Source organism: Myodes glareolus, chromosome 25, assembly GCF_982192425.1.
Source record: "Myodes glareolus chromosome 25, mMyoGla1.1, whole genome shotgun sequence".
NCBI lineage: Eukaryota > Metazoa > Chordata > Mammalia > Rodentia > Cricetidae > Myodes > Myodes glareolus.
Genome location: NC_142050.1, coordinates 36,805,858 through 36,831,541, shown reverse-complemented (window position 1 = coordinate 36,831,541; position 25,684 = coordinate 36,805,858). Strand labels below are relative to the sequence as shown.

The 25,684-nt window shown below is 41.8% G+C and overlaps 1 protein-coding gene across 4 annotated transcripts in view; it reads left to right on the top strand.

Annotated features, from left to right (window-relative positions):
- The window catches only part of Hipk2 (homeodomain interacting protein kinase 2), a 191,980-nt gene that overhangs the window by 37,959 nt on the left and 128,337 nt on the right, over positions 1–25,684 (top strand). For all 4 annotated transcript variants that reach the window (XM_085683615.2, XM_085683614.2, XM_085683613.2 and 1 more), the window contains exon 2: positions 17,970–19,053. In XM_085683615.2, the coding sequence (XP_085539741.2) occupies positions 17,970–19,053 (1,084 nt within the window). The remainder of the gene's footprint in view (positions 1–17,969; positions 19,054–25,684) is intronic.

Below are 25,684 nucleotides of genomic sequence, written 5' to 3'. Positions count from 1 at the left end.
CCATCAAGCTTTAGCTATATACACCCATTTCCCATTCAGAGATCCTACTCCCTTCTCTACCATATCCTTTATGCCTCCAGAATAGAATGAAATCAGGTGCGAAAGATCTCTCTCACTCAGACACCAGCCTGTCTCTCCAAATCCATCTTTTGCTGTCCTAGCAAGAACTCAGCTATGGTCAGCATCTGCATCCTTCCCTGTGTTCTCTGTAGATGGTTTGGTCCTGCTTCATCTCATCTCAGTTTTATACTGCAAACCATCCCTGGTCCTATGGGAGATAGGTAACTCATAAATCTTAAATAAAAATAGATCCAATCTGTGACCTCCTCACAAGGTGAGGTCCCTAGCCCTGATGCTTCAACTCCCCTTGGGCCGCTCTCTACTGTATCACACCCACCACTGGGAGTGCTTCCTTCTCTGAGTCAGTGACATTTGATTGGAGAGCTGCCTTCTGTGGTGGGTTATCTTTTCTCGTCTTGCCTGACAGTGTGCTTGTCTTTTTAAGAACAGGCAGTACTTTTGTTCCACATTGCTTGCACATCATAGGCTCTCAGCAGATAGTTTTGGCTTTTCACCATAGCCTGTAGAATCCTTAGTCTAGCAAATTTGACCACAAATTCTAGGATTGTTCAATTCTGAAAGTCTGGATCAAGCTAATTAATCTTCTAAAAGGCTGGTTAGTTGTTCAGCCTGGATCATTTAAAGTAAGATAATCTTAACATACAACCAAGAGGGCACCCTCCATAGTTCAAGGCCTTTTCTGGAATCTCAAGAGAACAGAAGGTGCTCATTGAGCACAAGGTTAAGCAAAAGGCATCTATATGTCTAAGCAGAACATCTGCTATAGAGAAAATGTTTGTCTTTAAAGAACCTGAGTAAGATTTCTAAAACCCAATACCCCCAGATCCTTTTTCAGCGGGAAATCAGACTCTTATTTCTAGATGTCACCATGGCCACTGTCAGTTATCCTTATAAGGCCTTTATTTTGGTATGTTTCATCTATTGGGGTTGCAAATTTATTGATATTCCCATTAATTACACTTTAGGTTGGTAATCTGGAATCAGAAATCAGATGATTTGTTAAATCCTGAATCTGTAGATTTTTAAGGCTTCATTCCCTTAAGATCTGTAAGTCTTTACGACATAATACTCCTACTAGGGCAAGGAAAAATGCCCGTGTCTCAAAATCCTGTATCCAAGATTCTGTATAATTTAGTAGTTCAGAGTAGTATTTGTTCAGTTATTAATGAATCAGTGGTACTCTGGGTGTGTAAGCAACACTATTTTTAAACCTATTGCTGACTTCAGTGATAAAGAGGGTACAGAATGTGCTTTGCTGGACTTGAGAGCATACCGTGAGTAATCATAGTACCATTACTACCATGATGTCAGAACTTGAATATTCTTCACCAAAAAGATAACCATTGCATCACGGAGCTGAGGAATGTAGCTGGAGCAGGATGAGAAGGCCCAAACACCAGCACATGATAAAAACAGATAGTCCCCTGAGGGGACTCAGGCCTGTGATCAGCAGTGCCCACTCCCTGTGGCCGGTTTGGAAAATAGCTTCTTGTTTAGTCACCAGAAGCTGATTTGCCTCAAAGTTTCCAGGCCAAACTGAAGGCATTTTTAAAGACAATTTTGTATCTTCCACTTGTTTAGAAAACTACTAGGTGGTAATTGATGTGCGTATACTTGAAGTCACTAACATTTATAATGACCATGCCAGCCCAATATTTACACCTTAACCTTGTTGAAGCATTCTTACATTAAAATAAGGAAGAAAGGGATTAAACTACTTAGAAGTTTTGAAGTCATCCTGGCAAATGTGTGCTCTGGTTTTGATGGGTAAGCATCCTGTGCATCAAGACATAATCACATTCATACTTAATGGCAACATTACGGAAAATTACAGTGCTGGTTAAGATGAGTTTGATATGTGGGGGCAACAGACTGTTCACATGCATGCTCTGTCTTGGGTCACTGAGGTCTTCGCTTCCTTCAGCCCTCCTTCAGTTGCTCAAGCCACACAGCCTCTCCTCCCTGGATCAGGACTGCTTATATAAGTAAAGAGGACAAAATCGTCACACTGGCTTTTAAGCTCTGGACCAGAAGCAATGCCTCTCACTCACTTTTTTGCTGGTTTAAGGCTTCACTTAGTGCCAACCCTAACTCTTACATTGTATGACTTGAGTTGGTTGAGTTCTAGCAGGGGATTTCTGAGTGGAAGGCTCAAGAAAAGTTAAGATTCAGGGGGGAAATCCAAATATTCATATTTTCTAAGACTTTTCTATTTTATGCTTTTAGTAGGCATTAACAGAGGACAAAAAATTTATAAAGATAAATACTGCCTATCTCAGGAGTGGGTATTCATTTTTTCCCTAAAGTATATCATCAAAAAAGTTGAGATTAGTTTATATGATAGATACAAACCTGTAGTGTGCACATCACACATAGAATCCAGGTCTCAATTGTGACCATGAATAATGCTTTTGAGAACCCCAAAAGAAACACAAAATTTATGAAAGGAAATTAAGTAAATATACTTTGAACCTAAAACTTGTATGTTCTTCAAGTCTCCCTGCCCTCCTCAGAATCTTGTGGACTAACCCTCCCTTCCTTCAGGAACAGTATTGGAGGGAAGGAACACTTACTTGTACACTTCCTCCAACACACGTCTCTTCCCATCTCATTGTCTCTGTTTCTGTTGTCCACTCATTAAACACAGCATGCTGCACCCCTCACCTTTGCCAGGCATGGCACTGCGTATTGTGAGCACCAGTTTTTAGTGCATCATATCCTCATGTGTTAGATAACCACGGTAAGCTGGCCAATCTCTCCTCATTTTTTGCTGTCCACTTTCTTGAGTTTACTGTGTGCCAGAGTTGCACACACAGAAAATATATACACTTGTTTAACCCACACAGAACCCTTGTGACAAACTGTAATTTCCTCCACTTTCTAGATGAAGCAATTGAAGCACCAAGAACTTAAGTGGCCTGCTGTGCTCATAAGGGTAGAACTGCTTTTGACATAGATGTTGGGAACTCAAACATGATCTAAAACAAACCCTTGGAACCCAGAGCACAGACCAACAGGAGTTTGCTGATATTGCCAGCAGCCATCCTGTCTTCCACATTAGTACACATGAATACCATCAGATATCTCAGCCTTGACCTGAGAGGAAGATACCAGCGGTAGGGACCCGTGTGAGAGTAGGCACCTCTGCCAGGAGATGGGATAAGTGACTTCGCATAATGGAGCTGCTGAGTAATAATTTCAGGGGTTAGGTTCAATGACAGCAACTCAAAGTATTATAATGTCCTTGCAAAAGACCACAGAAACTAGTTCAATTTGCACATTTGAGCATGGACTGCTGGGGATCCCCAACTGACTTCCATATCCACACATGCATACAAATACACACACATTACCACACATTGTATTATTGCACTTAATAATTTCCAAGGTGCAAGGCAATGTTTCTTTATTATTCCGAGTGTGTTCCTGATATGGGGGTTCTTATTTTCTCACCCTTTCTTTTGTTTTTCTCTTTCCCTAACTCTTTCCCTCTATCTTCCTCATTCCTGCTCATCTTCCTTTCAGTCACAGCACAGAGGTGACACTTCCTCTGCTTCCCCAAGGGAGCCTGTAACTGAGCTTAGTCAGTTGAAAGCAGCTAAGGGGAATGGCAGAGTTCTCCAGAGAATAAAAGCTGGAAGGTAGAACTGCTGTAGCAAATAGGGTTGTCACATAAAGCAGCAAGGGTGGCAGGTTGTCATTCTCAGATGGAAGGTAAAATGAACCCTGCCCTGAGAGACAGCTCAGGGGAAGAGGGTCCTATGTGTTTCCCATCATCAGACTCACTGTGCCTAAGCAACAACCTGCACTCAGTTCTGTGAGCAGTTAGCGGGCAACATCTGAGAAAGGGTTCAGAGATACATGTGAAAGGGAGGCCAAGAGGCAGCAAGCAGGTATAACACTAACAGCAGATCCTGTGTTCTGGTTCCTTTTCTACAATAGCAGGAAGTTGAGGTTAGGAAAGGTGAGGTGGTGCTGCTGATGTCTATGTCCTAGGTATTCCCAGTGAGGACAAAGGGAATTTTCATGTGGCTTCATGTTGTTCTAAATCAGACCTTAGTCATGATGCACTGGCGTATTTTCATCAAGGAGAAATTGTTGAGCATCCTGACAGGAATGGGATTGAGAATGTGAGAGGAAGGCTGTGGATGCCTCTACAGCTTTTCAGTCTATAGGTAACAAATATAGGCTGTGAGGCCATGAGGATGAGTTGCCATTTGGCAGCTTTTCAATAGCTAAGTAATGAATTAGTGTCTTTTCAATAGCTAAAAATATTTTGTCATAGTTTGAGTGTGGGCATGTTTTTTTTTTCAATGAAATACACCCTGAATTGTGATAAAGAGTATATTTGGTTCCTAGGGCTACTCTAACAAAGTAGCACAAACCAGGAGGCTGAGAACCACAGAAACCAAAGCTCCTGCAGTTCTGAAGCCAGAGGTGGGAAATAAAGGTGTCAACAAATAGAACTCTTTTCTTCTCTTCCTAGGGTCTTTGGTGAATCTTGGTTTGTGGCTTCATTCAGTTTCTGTCAGTGTCATTTTGTGGGATTTCCTCTCTTGTAAAGGCACCGGTCCAGTTGGGTTAGGACTTACCCGGTCACCTCATCTTCATTTGACTACACCTGTAAATACCCTGTTTCCAAAGAAGGCCATATTCATAGATAGCTGCTTGGGGCTGGGAGTTCTATACACCCTTTTGTTGAACATGTCGTAATGGAAAGAATTTACCATAGCATAAGACCCAACATGGGAATGGTAAATGAGATTTCCAGCTCTGTCTCTGAGTGTCAGATTTTCTGGATAAACTTAAAAAGACAACTCAGTAGTGGACTGGGCATGGAATAAGCAAGCATCTGGGGATATCTGATTTTCTTCACAAGGGAAATAAGAGCCCACCAGTTTATGAGTCTTAGTTTATGTTTTATAGGACATTTCTAAGGGATAGCATAATTCATGTGAGGTTTACTCACCAGCCAACTACTCAGCGTCCTCAGTGACTGCTACAAGTCTGGCTGTTGAGGTGGTCAGTAAGGGCTGAGAGCAGCTGGCACACAGAGGACAACTCACCACCTGCATGAAGACAGGTGACTCAGCACCTGAAAGGAGCCCGCTGCAAGTCTGATCATTCTCACTGAGAACATCCTGGGGCCAGTCTGTCTGGAGTTTGGGGGCCAGTACTTAAATGGGTTTCATCTGTTTTGAGGTCAGAGCTGTAGCTCCTTTTTTTTTTTTTTTAACAGTTTGTGGGTGTTTGCTGAGTTGTTTTTTTTTATTTGATTGATAGGTTAACTTTTGAGATCCTTGCTTAGAAATAAAATACAAGACTAGAAAAAAAATTACTAACCTTTGGATAAAAAGGACAATTTAGGTAACAGGTGAGAATTCATTAACAGAGGCTCATTAACACCAAAGTGGGCATGAGGAGAGATCCTCCCAGCCTCAGCCTACTCCACACTCAGCTATAACAGCTGTCCTTTTGAGGTTCTTTATGCAGGTGGCTTCAGACTTGTTCCACATATTCAGATTCATAACTCAAAACTTCATTTGGATGCTATTAACCTGCCTCTTGCAATTGTCCTTGATACCCAAGTGACTGCAGTACTTTCTTCACATGTACAGATAGCATCTCTGTATGGCCTTTTCCAGAAGCACAGTGACAAACTAAGTTTGCAGAACTTAGTTTAATATAACTACTTTACTCTTACTTGTTTCCATATGTGTGACTGAAATATATTTGCAGGTTATTTAAGGCAGAATTTAAGGAAAGCACAAAATGAAACATCTTACTTTGAAGGAAAAAAAGCAAAGGGTGTATATCATGACATCCTGACAAAATTATACTTTAGTAAAATGCTTCTGGCCTTCTTAAACTTACTGTTACAGTATGAATTGTGTGCTCCCAAATTCATACATAGAATTCCTGACCCTTAGGACCTCACAATATGACCTTGTTTAGAGATAGAACTTTACAGAGATTGTCATGTTGAAGTGGCTTTGTTATGGTGGACCATAATTCAGTATGACAGGTGTCCTTTCAAAGGGGAAAACTGAACACAGATACACACAGGGAAGACACTAAAGAGACACAGGGAGAAGATGGCTATCTAAAAGCCAAGGAAAGAGACTTGGAACACCTCATTTACTCCCAGCCCTCAGAAGGCCCCAGTTCTGCCAGACTTGATTGTGGCCTTCTGGCCTCTAGAACCATGAGATGCCTCTTTGTCATCAGCCGTTCAGCAGCCTACCGTAGTACTTGGTTAAAGAGCTGTAGCTGGTGAATCTGCCTATGTTCAGCAGTTACTGACTTTCTATTTGTTGGCCAGGCTTGGTGATCCATGCCTGTAGTTCTAGGAAACTGAGGAAAGGGAATTTTGAATTTTAGGTTATCCTGGGCTACATAGGTTGCCTCCCTGTCTCAAGCAAAACATACTACTATTTATTATTCTTGGGATTTGTTTGTTTTTAAATGAGTCTCCATAATTTCAACTCTAGTTTTAAAAGTATTTTTGGAGTTGTTTTTTACCAGCTTGTTTTCTCTGTTGCTACCTATTTATTGTAGAAACTGAAAAGCGTGTGTATCTTATCAGCAGTCATTCATTACTTCAGCAGCATCTGATTGGGTGTACTGCTGGGAATGTATCATTACTATTCGTGGGGCTGGTCATGGAATCTGGGTCTTGCACATGGTAAGGAAGTGCTCTGTCTCTGAGCTGCCTTCCTAGGCCTTGCCAAGTTGAGAGTATTCAGATTGCTTGCAAACACCAACACTGTAGAGACAATTGTCCTAGACTACAGGTACTAATCCACTGTATGGAAGTGCTGGCTTGGATTGACATTGACTCTATGCAAGTCCAATACAGGGAAGTTGTAAGAGGTCACTAAAGAGAGGCTTGGAGTTGTGGGCAAGATTGACAACTTTCAGAAAGAGAAGAGAGTTTGAACACTGATAAGGGCTTTGATAAATAGTGAACCAGTAGGTAGGTAAATGTATAAGGAATTTTCAAATAGCAGGGAAAAAATATTTTCTGAATTAAACACAGCTTATGGTAAAATTTGAAGAAACACAGCTTATGAAAGATGATATAAAAGGCTTTGAAAGTTCTTAAGAGAATTATATTTCTTGGAAAAGCAAGGGGCATATATGGTGTGTCTGTTTGTCTTCCCAGGTGGATACTCCTTCTTTTTCCTCTGGTCTCTGGGGGAAAGGAGAGCTATTGGCACACTCTCAGGCAGACCTCACCACTCCTCCTCTTTTCTCATTCTCCTGGATCAGTTTCCTAATTGTGTTTATTCTCACCTCACACTTGGCGTTTCCCATGGCTCGTGAGTCCTCCTCATACTGTTTGACATGCTATCTGTGCCCTCCAAAGATTACCTTATTTACCATCTGCTCAGCTTTCTACATTGGTTCTCCTGGGAAACAGCTTTACTCATATGAATTCCATTTTCTTCAAGGCATCAACCTCTTGCCCATTCTCTCACTTGGGTCTTGTCTTGATTCATATAGTAGCCTTTTGTTGTTCCGGACACCTAACAAGAACCTTCTCTGGGTACAGTCCCTTAGCTGGGCTGGACTCTTATAGTCAGCAGTGACTCTCAATGTGTTTAACAGAAGAGCCTTTCCTTGCAGTTTCTATCTTTTAGATGTTTGCCTACATTCTGTCCTTGAATATTTTGGACCTATCCCATTGTTTTTTTGGCTTATCTATGAATAAGGTTAGGGCCACCTTGCCCTCTTCTCCTTATGGTTAATCCTATGCCTACTCAGCCCATCCTATCACTTTCCATTCTCTTTTCAAAATGGTTTATCTTCATTTAAGAGTCAACCTGGGACTGGAGATGACTTAGTTGGTAAAGTGCCCACTGCATAAGCATGAGAACCTGTGTTCTCTAGGAAACTGAGCAGATGCATGCAATCCCAGCACTGGGAAAGTGGAGACAGGAGACTCCCTAAAGCTTGCTGGCCAACCAATCTAGTTGAATTAGGTATGCTCTGGGTCTAGTGAGAAACCTTGTTCACAAAAATAAAGTGGAGAGCCATTAAGAAAGATACCTAACATTAGCTGCTGGCCTATACACACACTGACATACCTCTCTCTTCCTAAACACACACAAGCACATGCACAAACACACTCACACCACACTTTACACAAAAGTACTAACTACTATTTGTCAAACACCAGCAACCCCTGACACTAACTTCACTTTGATCAAGCAATTCTTTTTTCCGTGTATTAGTAGGAGTAATGATTGTACATTCCAGCATAGATATCCTGTCAGTGCTTGACATTCAACTTGTTGAAAACTCATTCTATCCTCTTCTTCCCAAGAAAAATGTTTGACACCATGTTCTGCCTCCCCTGCTGCCACCTGTGGACCCACTTCTTTGCATCTCTCAGATGTATTTGATTCCTCTCCATCCTTTGCCCGTATGTTCTGAAACCTGTCACTGTCTTACTATTTTTTCTCTGTGAAACCCTATATTTTTGCTGCTTACTTTCTGTTTTCTCAGATAGTTCCTTAGTTCAGATCCTCCTGTTTTCACCTCTGGGCTCTTGTGACAGCCTTCCTGCTTGCCATGCACCCTCTCCAGGTCACTTAGTCTAAGTCTTCTTACTCAAGACCAGTGTTCTAGTCTACATTAAAAAGGAGATGATTGCCTCTTAAAAGAGATACTTTTTTAAAAAAAATAATTTTAATCCTTTTCTCAGTTGTTATCCTGACCAGAAATAATAGAAGCCATGATCATTGTTGTGGGTGTTTGCCATGGTTAATGTAGTCAGCTATGTCTTGTAGTTTAGATCTGTGTTCTCTTTTTTTGTGACTTTTATCTGTTCATAGTTGCTATTCTGCCTGGTCTCATGTTCGATGCTTCTAATCTAAGAACCTAACAAATAAATGAAGCAGAAGCTTGAGTAATGACATGAATTTGAGACCCATGCAGACCTCAGTTCCAAACTCAACCCTGCTAGTAGCAAATTGACTTTTGGCAACTTATGTCGTCTCCCTAAACATATTTACCCATTTGTTTAGTAGGGGAAATGCACAGTCCTGTGGAATAAGCACCTGGAGTCCAGAAAAGAGCAAGGGAGATCATGAAAGTTAAAAGAGTCAATGCCAAAGGTGGGTTAGGGGACAGCTGGGACATCACACCAGCTTCAAATGTCTAGAATTATTTCTAAAATATTGGAGTTACTAGAATTAGGTAAATAGGCAGTTGGTGTGCACAATGTCTACTAGAGGTTAATTATTGCCTTAGCGTTTGTTAATATATTACTGATATGCAAATGGGCTTCCGCTGTTTCCAAACAAAGTGGAAACTTCCTGAGGACAGAGACAACAGTGCTGGTTACTCCCCATTGTGAAACTGAGGGAATTATACCCTCCTAGTAGGGTCTGGAAGGCCAGCCTCACCTTTCAAAAGGTCATCTATCTTTTTAGTCACAGCTCATCTCTTGTAAAATTTGGTGTGACTATAACCAGGATGAATCCTGCTCTCAACTATGCAGTTTACTTTGGCAGTTGTTTATGTTGGCTACAATTGCCAGTTGTCCTTTTAAACTGGCATCGGACTTAACGAAGCTATGAGATTTTTAAGCTCCTTTAGGACAATGGTGATGCCCCCCCCTCATGCACACAAATGGGATCCTTACTTTGTACTGATCTCCAAATCATAGGAAATGCCTACCTCTGCCTCCTGAGTGTCTAAAGGCATGTGCTACCATGCCCAGCTAATGGTGATGCCATAGATGGTTTTTGTGTTTTCATTCTAATTCATGCTGGTCTTTTTTATATAGAGGATCTGTAATACACATCTGATGAATGATTTATTCTATTTTTCAAATACTCAGTGCTCCAGCAATAGTATTTCTGCTGTCATTATAAAAAAAATAAGATTCTTTAGAGCTTGTGGTTAATTCTACACTACTCTGGTAGAATTGTATCATATATTTAACATTATACAACTAGTGGATAAACACCTGATTGAGCATTATATAAAAGCCCCAAAGATATTTAGTACACACTGTTTTGAAAATCTGTCATTTAGAAACAGGCTAACCTGAAATTGCCTCACATTCTTTTAAAATACAGACTTGACACACAGAATAATTGCTACAATTTTATGAATATTCTGTAGTATATCAACGAAGAATTTTTTCTAATACTTTTCAACCCTCTGGAGGCATTAAATCATCGCAAGTTTATCAAGGGTTATACAAATTTACCCTACTCTAGGGGTTTAAAACTTTCCATTTAGATATATATTTCTTTTGGGGGGAAGGGTTTGAGATGGGGTTTCTCTGTGTAGCCCTGACTGGCCTCAAACTCAGAGAGTCCCCTGCCTCTGCCTCCCAAGTGCTGAGATTCAAGGCATGCTCCACCAAGCCCAACTGTGTGTGTGTGTGTGTGTGTGTGTGTGTGTGTGTATTTCTAACACTGATTTATTTTAACTTATCCCATATCTTATGTGCAAAATGTGATATAAAAGACAGGGTGTTCTGTTAAGTATGGGAATTGATCCTTTGAGTTCTGTATTTGTAGGGAAACAAAGTAACATTGTAGCTTCTATCAGGAGCTCATTATTCAGTCTATGTATGCTCAAAAGGTTTTAGGAAGTGAGGAAGTTGCTACCTCTTACAGTGATCTGGACTCCACTCTTTAACTATAACTGGATTCTGAGTGGCAATCTATTTTACATCTGCCAGGCCTAAATTAAACCTTAAATACTGATAAAATAATGCCTATTTTACTTATAATTCCTTCTCTTGAGCTTTGCTAAGTTCAGTGAAATTAATTCAATGAAAAAAATTAATCATATAGTTGAGCCTTCATTCATCCCCGTAGTTTCGCCAGAGTCTGATCTTCCAGTAGATAATTTGGGGTGGTGAAATGGAAAGGAAATGTACTCATATGTGAAGCAACTTTTCAGTTCATCCAATTGTGAAATAAAAAGTTATGAAGAAACGAAGCAAATATGTTAGGAAAAATACACTAAATAACACGATCTTCCAAAAAATGTTGTTTTAAAAAACAATGGGTTAAAAACTCAAGATCATGAAGGATTTTACCTTTTCTTGTAGTTTGTTTGGTTTTTTGTTTTTGTTGGGTTTTTTTTTGTTTGTTTGTTTTTGTAAATGAAAAAAGTTAGGTGGGCATGATGACAGACACCTGTAATCCCAGCATTGGAGCTCAAGGCAAATGCTCCTACTTGAAGCTGCCTGGACTGTATAGGAAGAAAAGGTTGAGTATACCTCTGGAAAAAAGAATTTCTCATTGAACCTTGAAGATTAAGAGAAACAAAGAGCTACACAGAATTATGTAGGTTTGAAAGTCAGATCACAATCTGATTTTGCTCCCTATTCTGGAGCCTATACCATCCTCTGACTTGATAGTTTTCACCTTTGTGAGAATGAGATTGTATGGGACATGTGTAAATGGGGTGAGCATGCCATGCTAATCAGGCTGGCCCAGGCAAAGGTGCTCACTCACCCTGCCCCAAAGACATCCCTCCTAGAGTCAGGTGTGGACTGGGTATTTGGTAATTTAAAACATGGAGAATGATGCATGGTTTTAAAAAGGGTTGAAATAGAGTGAGATAGCATTGTGTGGACTTTCATGGCATTCATATAAAGGCCAGTACTACAAGGCAAATGCTTTGAAAAATAGTATTTTGAAATACAGACTTTTACATATGTTTTTGATGTAAAGTGGGCATTTTGGGTGGAGGGAAGCCTAAAAAAGAATAGTTACTCTTCATCATTTAAACATACAAGCTATCAAACACACTCTAAACTTGTGTGACCTGGGTTTGCTTTGCGTATGAGGCAGTCTGTCGTTTTTGTATTGATAAGGAATGACTTAAAATGATGCACTTTTAATTCTGTTGTGACTGTTTTTAATCAGATTTATAGGCACTTATTTTTATTTGTCATGCAGCAAAGAATTTATTGTGTGATATAAGTTGACTTAATTTGTAGCCAGTTTGTAAATAAATCTTTTTTACTGATAGTTTTTCCATGAGCCTTACAACATGGAAAGAGCTGGTGCTCAGTGCTCATGATTTTGGCCTGCTCAAGAGCCAGTAGCATGGGAGTAAGAATACTCCTTTGTAGATGCTCCGCTCTCTATCTCAGCAATCAATGCATTGTGTAGGGTTTATCTTGAGAGGCCACCAAGGCTTTACAGAGAGGTCTGGGTGGGCTATGCCTCTAAGGAGCAGGTGTAGTATTGCAGATTTATTGTGTTATTTCCTGCCCTCCAGGGAGTTAAGACCTACCCTCCCACTAAAGAGAGACAAATCTACTTTTTCTTCTAAAAGCCTAAGAGGAAGAGCAGAGATTGAAGTTTTCAATAGGATCAAGCTGAAAATGTTCAGTCAGCCCCTGCTATTTTTGGGGGGAAATTATTAATATTACCATTTTGTGTGTCCAGAAGGTCAGTAGTCCTTGAAGAGTCCAGAGGGCCAGACCATAAAGAAATGAGAGGAAACATTTAGCACTTCCTTTCGAGTGGAAAACATACAGGTCTTCCCACCTTCTTCCTTGTCCCTTGCCTTAGGGATCTAAATAAATGGAGTGGCAAAGGTTGTAAGCTTGACTCACAGAAATCTGAACTAATCAGGAAGGTTTGTTCCAGAAAATCATTTCAAGGAGAAATGTTTGGAAATAAGTTTGGTTGTGGCTGTGAGATTATTTTAAAATGAAACCAGTGTTTTATTTCTTATAAAGATTTTAGGGCTTAAAAAAAACATCATTAATATCTTTCTTTAGCTTTACTTTGTTCAGCATTCTATTTCCCAGAGGAAAATGGACTGTGCCATGAACAGAGGTAAAAAGGTTGTTAGAAACATTAGGTCTACTTCTCGGAATGGTGACTGTTGACCTCAGCAGTAGCCACAGCAGCCACAGCCAGAATCTGAGGCAGCTGGCCACAGTGAAGGGTGCAGGGAGGTTCCAGCCATGCAGGTCTCCTTGCTGATCCTGGGCATCTGTCACCCAAGGCAGCCAGTGATGATTTCCACAGTTTTATGACCCTTGGCTATCATCCCAATAACAAATAAGTCATAAGCTACCCTCTTCCCCTTTGTAAAATTCCACTCTGCAGTGTGGCCTTTCCACCAAGAACTTATAAAACAGTGAGGACAAGGACCAATGCCTCCGGAGCTTTGTGTGTAATCAGTTTATTTCTCCTTACACCTCCTCCTCTCTTTTCTTCTAACAGTAATTTAAAGAGAGAGGAGCAAGGTACACTCAAAGGACAGAAGCTGAACCAGATGTTAATTTTGTGTAGTCTTTTTCAGGGACAGGTAGCTAAAAGCCAAGGTTTTTGCTGTATAACCTTTTTTCTATTGCTTCAAGGATGTCAAAACTTTAGACATTGTAACAAAATGTGTTGGGCCCCATTCATAAGTGTACTGGAACACATGCGTTCTGTGAGCCATAGGTTGGACATGTCTGGTTTATAGCATTTATAACTATATGAACATTTAAGTGATACTTTCTCTACTTATAGTATTAGGAAGATATTGACATAAAAATCAGGTGAAAATATGATTGTATAACAAACTAAAATAATCATGTCAAACAATAATTATGTCAGACATATACAGGCATATTAGTCATAGTACCCAGGTCAAGATTGGAGTCAGCTTTCAAACCAGAAGGGAAGTCTCTGTTGACTCATGGGTAAAGGCAGATTTAGAGTAGGATTTAGGGTTAGACCAGACCTGCCTCTAAGAAGTCAGAGCACAGCAGAGCATGACTGCCCAGCCAGCCCATGACAGGAGCTAACTAGCCTCTGCTTTGGTAGGTTTTTTTTTTTCATTTTAGAGTTTAGAGATTTGTTTGTTTTGGGTTGGGGTTTTGCTGCATAACCCAAGATAGCCTCAGATTCTCAATTCTCCTGTCTTACCTTCCAGGCACTGCAAATGTAGTCATGAACCACACACACAGCCCTCTCTCTTGCTTTATAAAAATCTTTATTTGGGAAGAAAGACACTGGCAGATTTTTCTCTAATTTCAAGTCAGGCTAGCTTTCTTGGATATGTGACTGGTGACAAGGCAGTTACTGACTTTTTTTCAGTTAGCAGTGGTCACCATGCACTCTAAATTTGGCCTGCTATGGGAAGACACAAAGAAGTATGAGAAAAAAGCAAAGAGGTGTGAGGTATATCTGTAGTCCTTGGTGCCAGAATATAGTCTAGTTGTGGAAACATGGCTTAAACATGTAGATAATGTAAGAGAGAAACTACTTGTCAAATGTGGTGGCTCACATCCTAACTAACACTGGGGAGGATGGAGGCAGGAGGATCAGTAGTTTATGGTCATCTTGGCTACATAGTGAGTTTGAGGGCAGCCTGATCTATATGAGACCTTGTCTCAAAAACTCAGGCTTGGCACTCTAAACTGGAGAAGCAGTGACTTTGTTCCAGAAGGCACATGTGCTGGAGAGTGAAAGAAGCAAGTGAAGAGCAGTCTCTTCTCGGAAGACGAGGGGGACCAGTTCAGACTTGAGACTGCTGGGAAACCAGCGCTTGAGGATGCAGCTAGCAGGGCTTTGGGATCAAGATGTATGCTGTCTCTTCAACTTTATCTTCCGGAAACTAAGGCATCACCAGAAGCTTTTGGACAGAGGAACAATGCTCAGAGGTTTCTGTAGTAAGATCTGGTGGCCAGATACAGGCACATTAAAGATCATTCAGGTAGGTCAGGTTCCTATATTTACTTTAGGGTTACTTTTGAAAAGTAGTAATTTCAGCTGGGTGGTGGTGGTGCACACCTTTAATCCCTGCACTTGGGAGGCAGAGGCAGGCAGATATTTGTGAGTTTAAGGACAGCCTGGTCTACAAAGCAGTTCCAGGACAACTAGCTACACAGAGAAACCTTGTCTTGGAGGGAAAAAAAAAAAGAAAAAGAAAGAAAAGTAATAATTTCAACTTGGGAGTGGCAAAAAAGAACAGGATTAAAGAGTTGGATACAAGAGACATTTTGCCTTATAGGGTTATTTAAATACTTTTAATTAAAAAAAGACATTTTAAAGGAAGGAGAAATCTATCGATACTGAGTGTATCTTTTGCCTGTTGAAGTAATGAAGGCTCATCAAGGTAAATCCACAGTTTGGGAACCAAGCAACTAGATAAATACTTTATTAACAGAAAAGGAAATGTTAGAGTGGAGGATTAGATGATTATGTTTTGAGGAAAACACAAGGAGTTCAGCTTTGAAGATCATCTTTGATGTAGCAGGAGGCAAAAATTTGCTGGTGGAACATTCAAGCGAGAACTTGGTCCATGGTAGCCATATGGAAGCTGCCTTCTTAGAGATGACTGCTTAAACTGTCTGAATGAATGATGCCTTTCAGAGGAGACAGACTACTGGAAGCACCAGCATTTTAAAGGAGGGATAACAGGAACTGCCTTAACCCTGTGTACTTAACCATGGGGAGGAGGAAGACAGTTACAGATTCACATCAGCGTAGATAAGAGCATCAAGAAGGAAGTGGTCGTCAGGTCAGCAGTGTCTGATGCTGCAGGGAGGTGAAGGAGAAAAGGGGTTGAAAGGGCCACTGGATTAGGCAATTAGGAAGTTATTTACCTTAAGAACACAGGTGTATGGTATTTGGATATGTTGGGGGACAGGATTAAGAGTGAGCATTGAAGAAAAGAGTACAACAAGCATCGATTTACAGGTAAGAAGGAAAGAGTGAAGAGGGGGCTATGACTGCTACTCCTACCTTTCACGTTGGAAGTTGTGCATTCATACACACTTGAAGGCAGAAGGGAGGCGTTAGGTCAGTGATTCATCTGGACAACTTTATTCAGTACCGGCTAAAGACTTCTGTTCAATAAACAGAGAGAATCAATAGCTTCAAAGAAAAAGAACAGCAAAAACAGGATTCTAGAGAAAAATGGGAGACTATAGATTAGGAGACTATCAGAACTTGAGACTGACCTTGGAATTCTGCACGAAATAGAAGGTGGGGATCTGCTGAAGAGAGGGAGGGTCAGGGGAGAAGTGATGGGGTTAAGAGGAAGATGTTAAATAATCACTCTAGTTAGTGCTGGGGGGTCGGAGAGCAGCTGAAGCTAAATAGTTAAGTATCAGTGGAGTTGGACAGACTCTCCACTTTCTAACTGCTTTTGCAAGAAATGGTAGTGAGGCTGGGGAGATGACTCATTCAGAAAGACACATAAGCATGAGGATCTGGGTTCCATTCTTAGCATTCACCTAAAAAGGTAGAGACAGGAAGATCTCTTGGGATTTGCTGGCCAGCCAGTCTAGTTGAATTAGTGAGCTATATGAATTCATTGAAACTTGTCTCCAAAAATATGGTGATTGAGGAAGACATCCATTATGAAACCTGTGGTCTCTATACACATATACATGCATACTCAGATATATGTATGCACATGAACACACACAAACATGCATATACACATAAATGGTTATCAGAGTAGCTTAGAAGGTAATTGGTGTTTGTTTCTTCTTGTACCTTTAAGGGTTTTCCCTTTCTTGTCATTGTGTTTTTATACATATATATATTTAAAAATTTTTTCCAATATCACCACAATTATAAATTGTATAGCACTCCAGAAAGGTCTTAAATAGTTTCAAAATTATCTAGGTTGCAGATATGTCAGTAAGAAATCATAGTTCTTTCTCTTCCTCAACTTCCACTGTGTGTGTGTGTGTGTGTGTGTGTGTGTGTGTGTGTGTGTGTGTATACGTACGTACAGGCACAGGTAAACATCTGTGCCTCTTTTAATCACAGTCCACATGAGGACTCTCAGTGAATCTGGAGCTCACCAATTAGGTTAGACTGACTGGCCAATAAACCCCAAGAATACATCCATCTCTGCCGCCTCCCCAGTGCTAGGTAGACAAAGTTGCACCCAACTTCTCTCTCTCTCTCTCTCTCTCTCTCTCTCTCTCTCTCTCTCTCTCTCTCTCTCTCTCTCGTGTGTGTCTGCCTGTCTGTCTCTCTCTGTCAGTGCTACAAATCATGTAATCATGTTCAGTCCTTTATGCCTGCATTGTGATGTTTTAAGCCAGTTAAACACCAAATCATCCATATAAAACTCTTCTGAATTCAAGATGACCAGGATGCTAGGTGGTAGGTAGTATGTCTCATGCAGAACACAGATGATCATGAGAGGCCCCTGAGATGGGTCTTTTTGGGAACATGTTTTTTAGAAGTGGTAAACCTGGTTTTTAGGTTCTATTGAGAAGGGTAAGCTGACTATATGGAGGAGCTAAGTATGTAATACTTACCTGGGTACTTGATACAGTCTTCAGATTTATCAAGATGCAACTTGAATAGGAATGAGGAAGTGGTTTCTGTTACAAGAAATAAATGATGGACCAAGTCCCAGTTCTGTATCTGATTCTTGACTTGATTACTGAGTCTCCTAAGATTGGTAGGTCTAATGACAGAACATGGGAACCATTAGTCTCACAAACAAGGAGACTAGAATGTGCTTCTGAGTGGAATCGATTTGCTTTCTCAAAAAATCATTATGCGTGCAAGAAATGTTTAGAGGCCAGAAGACAACACTAGGTGTTAGCCCTTACCTTTGGCCTTGCTTGTGCTGCATATGGCAGATTAACTAGCCCATGAGCTTCTGGAAGATTTCCTGTCTATGTCACCCATCTTGCTGTGGGAGCTTTGGGATCACATGTGCATGTGACTGTGCCAGCTTTCATAGGTTCTGGGGATCTGGATTCAAGTGTTTATACTTCACAGCAATACTTTACCCACTAATCCATCTCTCCAGTCCTCAAGCTTCTTTTGAAGTGGAAGGACAATCTGATCAGAGTTTAAATGAATCAATGGAGTTTATTCATGGAGGAGTAACTCAAATATTTATTTTTCCTTTTTCTTTCCTCATAGGTATGGCCTCACATGTGCAAGTTTTCTCCCCTCACACCCTTCAATCAAGTGCCTTCTGTAGTGTGAAGAAACTAAAAGTAGAGCCAAGTTCCAACTGGGACATGACTGGGTACGGCTCCCATAGCAAAGCGTACAGCCAGAGCAAGAACATACCACCTTCTCAGCCAGCCTCCACAACCGTCAGCACCTCCTTGCCAATCCCAAACCCAAGCCTACCTTACGAGCAGACCATCATCTTCCCAGGAAGTACTGGACACATAGTTGTAACATCAGCAAGTAGCACTTCTGTCACCGGGCAAGTCCTCGGCGGACCACATAACCTAATGCGTCGAAGCACTGTGAGCCTCCTTGACACCTACCAAAAATGTGGACTCAAGCGAAAGAGTGAGGAAATTGAGAACACAAGCAGTGTGCAGATCATTGAAGAGCATCCACCCATGATTCAGAATAATGCCAGCGGGGCCACTGTAGCTACTGCCACCACATCCACTGCCACCTCCAAAAACAGTGGCTCTAACAGCGAAGGCGACTATCAGCTGGTGCAGCATGAAGTGCTGTGTTCCATGACCAACACCTATGAGGTTTTAGAGTTTTTAGGCAGAGGAACATTTGGGCAAGTGGTCAAGTGCTGGAAACGGGGCACCAATGAAATTGTGGCCATTAAGATCTTAAAAAACCACCCTTCCTATGCCCGGCAAGGTCAGATTGAAGTGAGCATCCTAGCCCGGCTGAGCACAGAGAGTGCAGATGACTACAACTTTGTGCGGGCCTATGAGTGCTTCCAACACAAGAATCACACGTGCTTAGTCTTTGAGATGTTGGAGCAGAACCTCTATGACTTTCTGAAACAGAACAAGTTTAGCCCCTTGCCCCTCAAGTACATTCGCCCAGTCCTCCAGCAGGTAGCTACAGCCTTGATGAAACTCAAAAGCCTGGGTCTTATCCATGCTGACCTCAAACCAGAAAACATCATGCTGGTAGATCCATCTAGACAGCCATACCGGGTGAAGGTCATTGACTTTGGTTCAGCAAGTCACGTCTCTAAAGCCGTCTGCTCTACCTACTTGCAATCCAGATACTACAGGTAAAACTTTTTCCATGGAAATAGTCATAGGACACAGGAGGTCCAGTGGCATCCACAGGGATGTGCAGAGAGAGTCACTATGGCAGAGTTACAAACAGCTAGTGGTTGCTGCCAGAACGGGATCTTAATCTGGAGGCTGGAGAGGTGGCTCAGTGGTGGTTAAGAGCACTTGCTGCTTATGCAGAAGACTTCAGTTTGGTTCCCAGTTCCCACATAGCAGATCACAACTATTAATAAATCTAGTTCTGAAGGATTCCATAACTCTCTTATGGACTCTCTTATGTAGGTCTCTCTCCAGACCTACACATAGTATACATACATTCTTTCAGGCAAACACTGCTATGCATAAAAATAAATAAATCTTTTTAAAAAACAAAAAGAGAGACCTTAATGTAGTTGGAAAATTAGAATGCTTGCAGATAGGAGTGACAGTGAAAAGCCAAATAAGAAGGTAACATTCTTGGCCTGCTATTGTGAGTTGGAAAGGATTTGGGGAGTTGGGTGAAGAGTGGAGAAGTCAGATTCTTCTGGATGGAGAAGACCTAGATAACTAGAACAGGAAGGGATATATGCCAATAACAGGTACAGGGTAGCAAAATGTCAGCTCATTTAGGAGATGAGAAGAACTGCCTGGCCAGACCAGAGGATTTGTGAGTAGTACCTGGAACAAGTCCTGAAAACTTTGAACAAGCAGGGGTTTGGAGGGGGTGGGTGTTGGGGAAGAGTGTAATAGGTTAACAGCAGTGTTCTGAGAAGACTTTTAGGTCCTGTGGAAACGCTGGAGGAAGGGAGAATCTTTGCCCTGGGGCCAGTTGCTCCCTCCCATGATAATTTTATGTCAGGAAACATTATCTACCTCCTGTCCCATACCCAGATGGTGGATATGCTCTCTTATACCTACTTCAAGGGTCCAGAAGAAAGACTGGACAGACTTGAGCTATGTTACCACTGCTGGCCTGTGACACCCAGTCCCTGTCTATTTGGCCTCCCGTCTTGACTTGCTCCTCTCGGGGCCTAGTCACTGCTTGCAGCACGGTTGCATCTCTCCCTCACCCTCAGCCTTCAGTCATATCTTCCTCTCTGTCTCGTTGTGTTTTCATCTGACTCAAAGAATGGGTCACAAGTCTTCTCCATTCTTCTTAAGAGGGATTTCTTAGTGCCTGCTCTGGCATCTGATATGGGATGGTGATGGCTTTCTCTGTGAATTCAGATATACATACTGCCCTCTGCTCTTCAGAGGACTTCTCAGACTGCTGCATACTTGTAAGAATAAATCTACCCCTGCTTGCTCTCCTTCCCCCATTCAGTCTGGAAGGGAGCCTTGGGCTCACTTCTGGAGCCACCCGGTCAGGTGGAGCCTGGACAGTGGGAACTGCACCCTTCCTCAGTAGAGAAGGAGGCCAAGAACCCATATTCTCTGGAGAGTGCCTGGCCCTTCCTTGAAAGCCAACTCAGTGTGGTCCATCACAGAGAAGCAGCCTGTCCCAGAGGTGGCTGTTGCTGGGGTGCTCTCCAATTACTGCAATGGAGGCTGTTGCTGTCACTTTATATTTAGACTCACAAATTCAGGATGCCAAGGCCATTTCTTCCAGTTCTCGGCCTGAATACGGAAAACTGTGCCAAGTCAAGGGCTGTGTGAGGTTTATTATTTAGTTAACCTGTATTGCTCATAGTGAACAGAATCCAGCTTCATTGAAGTTTGCTGAAAATTAATCATGGAGACTAACTACATTTAATAAGCAGTGCATCCTTGTACAAACTTGACCCGAGTTACGTTTGGGTTCTGAAGCTGTTTTTGTATTCATGCCCTCTTGTCCCACTGTCACTCCGCCCACTGCGTGCCCCTTCTGCTGAGGACTCTGGAGTCTTACTTTGTTTTCAGAGACCCTAGCTCAGAAAGGCTATGGCTACAGCAGTGGCGTTTCCATGGGAACGGGGGCAGGACTAAACCCTCTACTTGAACTTCATGTCCCTCTCACCAGCTTTATGGCCTGCTCAGCCATTTGAGCACCTCGTGGGGTGATAAAGACTGTTTGCTTACTATTGGGCACTTAAGAACTCCTGACTGTCATTCTTCAACAGGCACAATCACCTCTACTTCCTGCATCCCTACTTCCTTCTGAGACACCTTTTTTTGGGGTCTCATGGTACCCCCCCTTCCTTTAGGCTTTAAGTGACTACTACCTAAAATTCTAGGCAGAACTGTTTCCCTCTCCCCAGGGGCCTCCATCGTCTCATGTCCTCAAGGCCAGCTTGACAACCTTAAACTATGGTCAGGGGCCCAGAGCCATGGAATGATGTTCAGTTTCCAAATTAATCGTGATACTCTGCCTAACACAGGCCTCATCTGAGCCCTGGCATGGCCAGATTGCTACCACACACACAGGTCAGTGGGAGCTTATGAGAACAGCATCCAGCTTTGACCCCACTCATCCAGTCATCTAGACCATACTATTCAGGGTGATTTGCCTGACTACCCCACCTTTTACTTGGGAAGAGAGGACAAGAGAAACTCTTTGATTGTCTGTCATTAAGATCCTTGTCCTAAAAGAGCATACTTTCTGGGACATTTTGAGCGAGCAAGGTGTTTTCTAGCTGCCTGGACAGAGAGATCAGCCTTCCCCGGGGCCTGCCAGGTGGGCCTTTGTCCTGCAGGGTCTGTCTCTCTCCGGGGATCCTCTGTCTTGAACCTGGCACATTAGCCACTAGGGACACCTCACTTTCAAAGGGATGATCATTTTCTGTCCTTCCATGATATTAAGTAGGACTGTATTAATTGCCACTCCCAAAGTCCCCATCAAGTATGATAAAAAAAAAATAGTGTGATATAAAAGTGAATTTCCTGTTCTCAGCCTGAGGGACCTGGAAGGAAGGAAGCCACTTGTTTTCCACAACAGCTAGGTATGTGCTTGGCTCTGCCACCAACACCGCCTCCCAGAGCCCCAGGAGCTCTACTTCCTCTCGGTGATTCACTTAGCTAAGCTGGATACTCAACAAAGCCACGGAAAGGAGCTTCAAGGGCCAGGGTGAAGCAAAGCTGGTGAGTTTATTAAGTATTTAGGTAGAGAGGCGTAGGGAAAGGATGATGTATACTCAGGACAGGAAGGAAGGCTCAAGAAAGTCACGATTGACTACATATAAGTTCGTATGAATTGATTAAAGGTTGTAACTGGTGGCCCACACCTATAATCCCAACACTTAGGAGGCAGAGGCAGGCGAATCTCTGAGTTCAAGACCAGCCTGGTCTACAGAACGAGTTCCAGGACAGACTCCAAAGCTACACACAGAAACTCTGTCTCAAAAAATAAAAAAAGCAAAACAACAGCAACAAAGATTAAGCAAAGCTTAAAATTTAAGTAAAGTTTCAAAAACAAGTGAAAATACATGGGTAAGTTTACTTATTTCTCTTACATTAAAGATTTTCTATTTGTAAATGAAATAATGAGGGTTTTTATGAGGTACATAGTTTAGATTTAGAAATGAGAGAGGTGTGTGTTAAAAGGTAAAACTCAAAAGTTGCAGACATTCTGACCCTAAGTGGACCTAATTCATTTGCTTTTAACATCTTTGCTTTTAGATTTTTGAGATATCTTTAGAAAAACATGATTAATTTCTGTGGGCAATTTTGGCTTTGTTAGTTGTATTGAACTTTGCTGATGCTCAGTCAATAGGAAAGGCAAATTAGACTTTGGAGTGAGGAGCTCCTGTCTCTTCTCATGCCCCCTTAATTATGCACCCTGTATTTCTAGCCTGCCACAGAATTGCTGTTGGCATTCTGTAAGGAAAGCCCGATGTGTGACTTTAAGAAAACAGGGTTGCTTTTTCAGGTCTTCCTGAGTCTTATGGAGGGGCGGAGCTGTGTCTTCCAGCTTAGCCTATGCCTTGAAGGTCAGCTATGAGGGTAACTCAGCAGTGCTGCTTCTCAAGTTTTCTTGGGATTCCTAAGAATTCTCAAGATTTCTAAGAATCTGGAGAGTTATATGAACAGAATTATGCTAGATACCATCCCAGAGCTATTGTGCCCTCTGGGGGAAGAGGTCCCTGACCCATGAAAGTCTCCATTCCCTACCCCTTCCCCCAGAGACTCTTGAGAAACCTTGTTCCAGCTGAGATCAGACTTCTTCCAAGGTACCACCTTTCAGGTGCTCATGCCCAGAAGAACACAGTGGCAGGGGACCCTGTTTACCTGTGTTAACTCACTAAAGAATTTCCTACCAGGTCGTTATTTAATTCTCCATTGATAGCAAGGTTTGGTATTTTTGAGTAAGTAATTACCTGATACTGGGGCATTTCTGCTGTCAGTATGATTGGTAAATTAAAAACAAGACCAGATATTAAACACTAAAACACATACACACACCACGCGCGCGCACACACACACACACACACACACACACACCATGCACACCCCCCCACACAAACAAAACAAACCACTGTTGGACAAAAGATAGTTGAAGGTGGCAATGTGTACAATTTTGTTTCTGCTCTATTAAAAATATTTTGTATAGATGTTTTTGAGACCCTTCAGACCATTGTTACAATCCCCAAAAGTGAATATATATAAACAGGACATAAGGGCTGGTGAGGTGGTTCGGGGATAAAAGTGCTTGCTAACAATCCTGATAGAGTTTGGTCCCAAAGACCCGTGTGGTGGAAGGAGAGAACTGACCTCTGTCCTCTGACCTCTACATACATGCCAGGGCACATAAATGTGTCTATATACACATACCACACACAATAAATAAATAACTAGACAAACAGATTGGAAAGATTTTTAAAACTTAGGACAGTATAAATGCCTGTAATTTTTAAAAATACTCTTTTTCATTTGATTCTTTTGGGTGCAGAGACTGTCTTCCAGATAATTCTAAAATGGTTTTTAGGTAAAGATGGAAATTTTAATTCCATTCATCTATCAGACACTGATTTAGTAGCTCTGGGTATCTACATATTTGAGGGCATAGGAAGGAAGGTATGTTCTCAAAATTTGAGCTAATTGCCTTTCAGATTAAAAAAATTTCTAGAAATATAATTCTGATGTTTGGTATTCCAAGGGTGTGATTATTCAACAGATACTCCTCATGAGCCCATTGTATACCAGATTGAAGTGGGTAGCAGAAGGGAGTGAACAGCCCACAGCGCTCAGGGAAGGGGCTTCGCTGGCTGAGCAGAGTGAGAGCTGTGATGAGTGGTCTGAGGTAGAGCTTCAAGAAGTGTGAGATGGCTGGGGCTGAGAGTCTGTGCCATGGCCTTGTAGTGAGAGGGAAGGTGGGAGACTAGGGACGTGCAAGTGGCCTGGGTTGGAGCTCAGTGGTGGAGGTATGAGGTCTGACAGTCAGGGCTGGGGTTTAATCAGAGAGACACGATAGAAGCTTCTGTAAATCCTTGGAGAAATAATCATCTGATGAGGTTAGTGATGGTACAGTTAGATGGCAAAAGGCGCAATAGACAAAAGCTTGGGGGAGGGGCACAAAGGCCAGGGAGTAACTGTAATCAGGAATGAGAACAGAAGTCTATGTTGTACGGTGGCCCACCTATAACCTGTGGACCCTTAGTGCATTTGACTTTTCTGATGATTGACAACAGGCCTGACTTACCAGAGAACATACAGTGTTTGTTTTGATTTTCTGTTTGGTGACTTTGCTTTCTCTGAGACTGGATTCTGAAGTTCTGGTCTGTTAGGATTTGGTTAAAAAAAATTCCACCACCAAAAAAAAATAAAAGAAACTAAAAACAAATCCTACTGCCACTACAAAGTAATAGTCTCTGACAGGGCCCCTTAGCCTCAGTCCTGGTCCTGCCCCCACCACCTGTTTCCCTGACTCATCGAATAGATTGTTAGCTGTGAGCCACCCACACTGTTCCATCTGGATTCTGTTGTGACCAGGACTTGTGCTCATCAGCCTGTGGGTCAGAGGTGGGGATTCTGGCTATGGGTAGACAGTCTACCCTTTGGGTGACTCTGGTGTCACTGACCCCCACTAGGATCCTTCCTTCATAGCCTATGAACACAAACAGGGCATATTCCACAACACTAGATTGTAGGCTAAAGGTGTAAGACACTCCAATAAAGGGTGTTGCCACAAACAGAAGTTTCAAAAATAATATAACGTATACAGATCATAATCTATAAAAAGTGATTGACCAATTTTGAAAAAGGAGCTTTGCAAGCAGTTGGTTGTATATGGCAAATATTAGGTCTTAAACCTGCCTTCTGTTACTAATAGAGATAACAGAAGAGAGGATGTGCTGGCTCACATCGGAGGATAGTAACTTAAACACATATAAAAGCAAACAGAGACACTGTTTTGTTTCTATGAAGAAGTGATCAGTAAGTTGTCTTGGCTGGTTAGCTCCCTTCAAATCTCCATTGTCTCTGGGACCTTAGTTATATGGTATATGTTTTGAAATTAGTCTTTCAGTAACTATTAATTCATGTTCATAACTACCTGGTAATTGTTAATAAATACAAAGTAATTTTCAGTATCATAGTCTATGTGTATTTGAGTATCTCCCAGCTGCAACCTTGCTATACACATGATAGCAAGGGTTTGTGCATGCTCATAAACACTGACTTGGGTCCCACAGTGAAGCCCATACATGACCTGCAGGCATGGGCATGCTCGTGAGA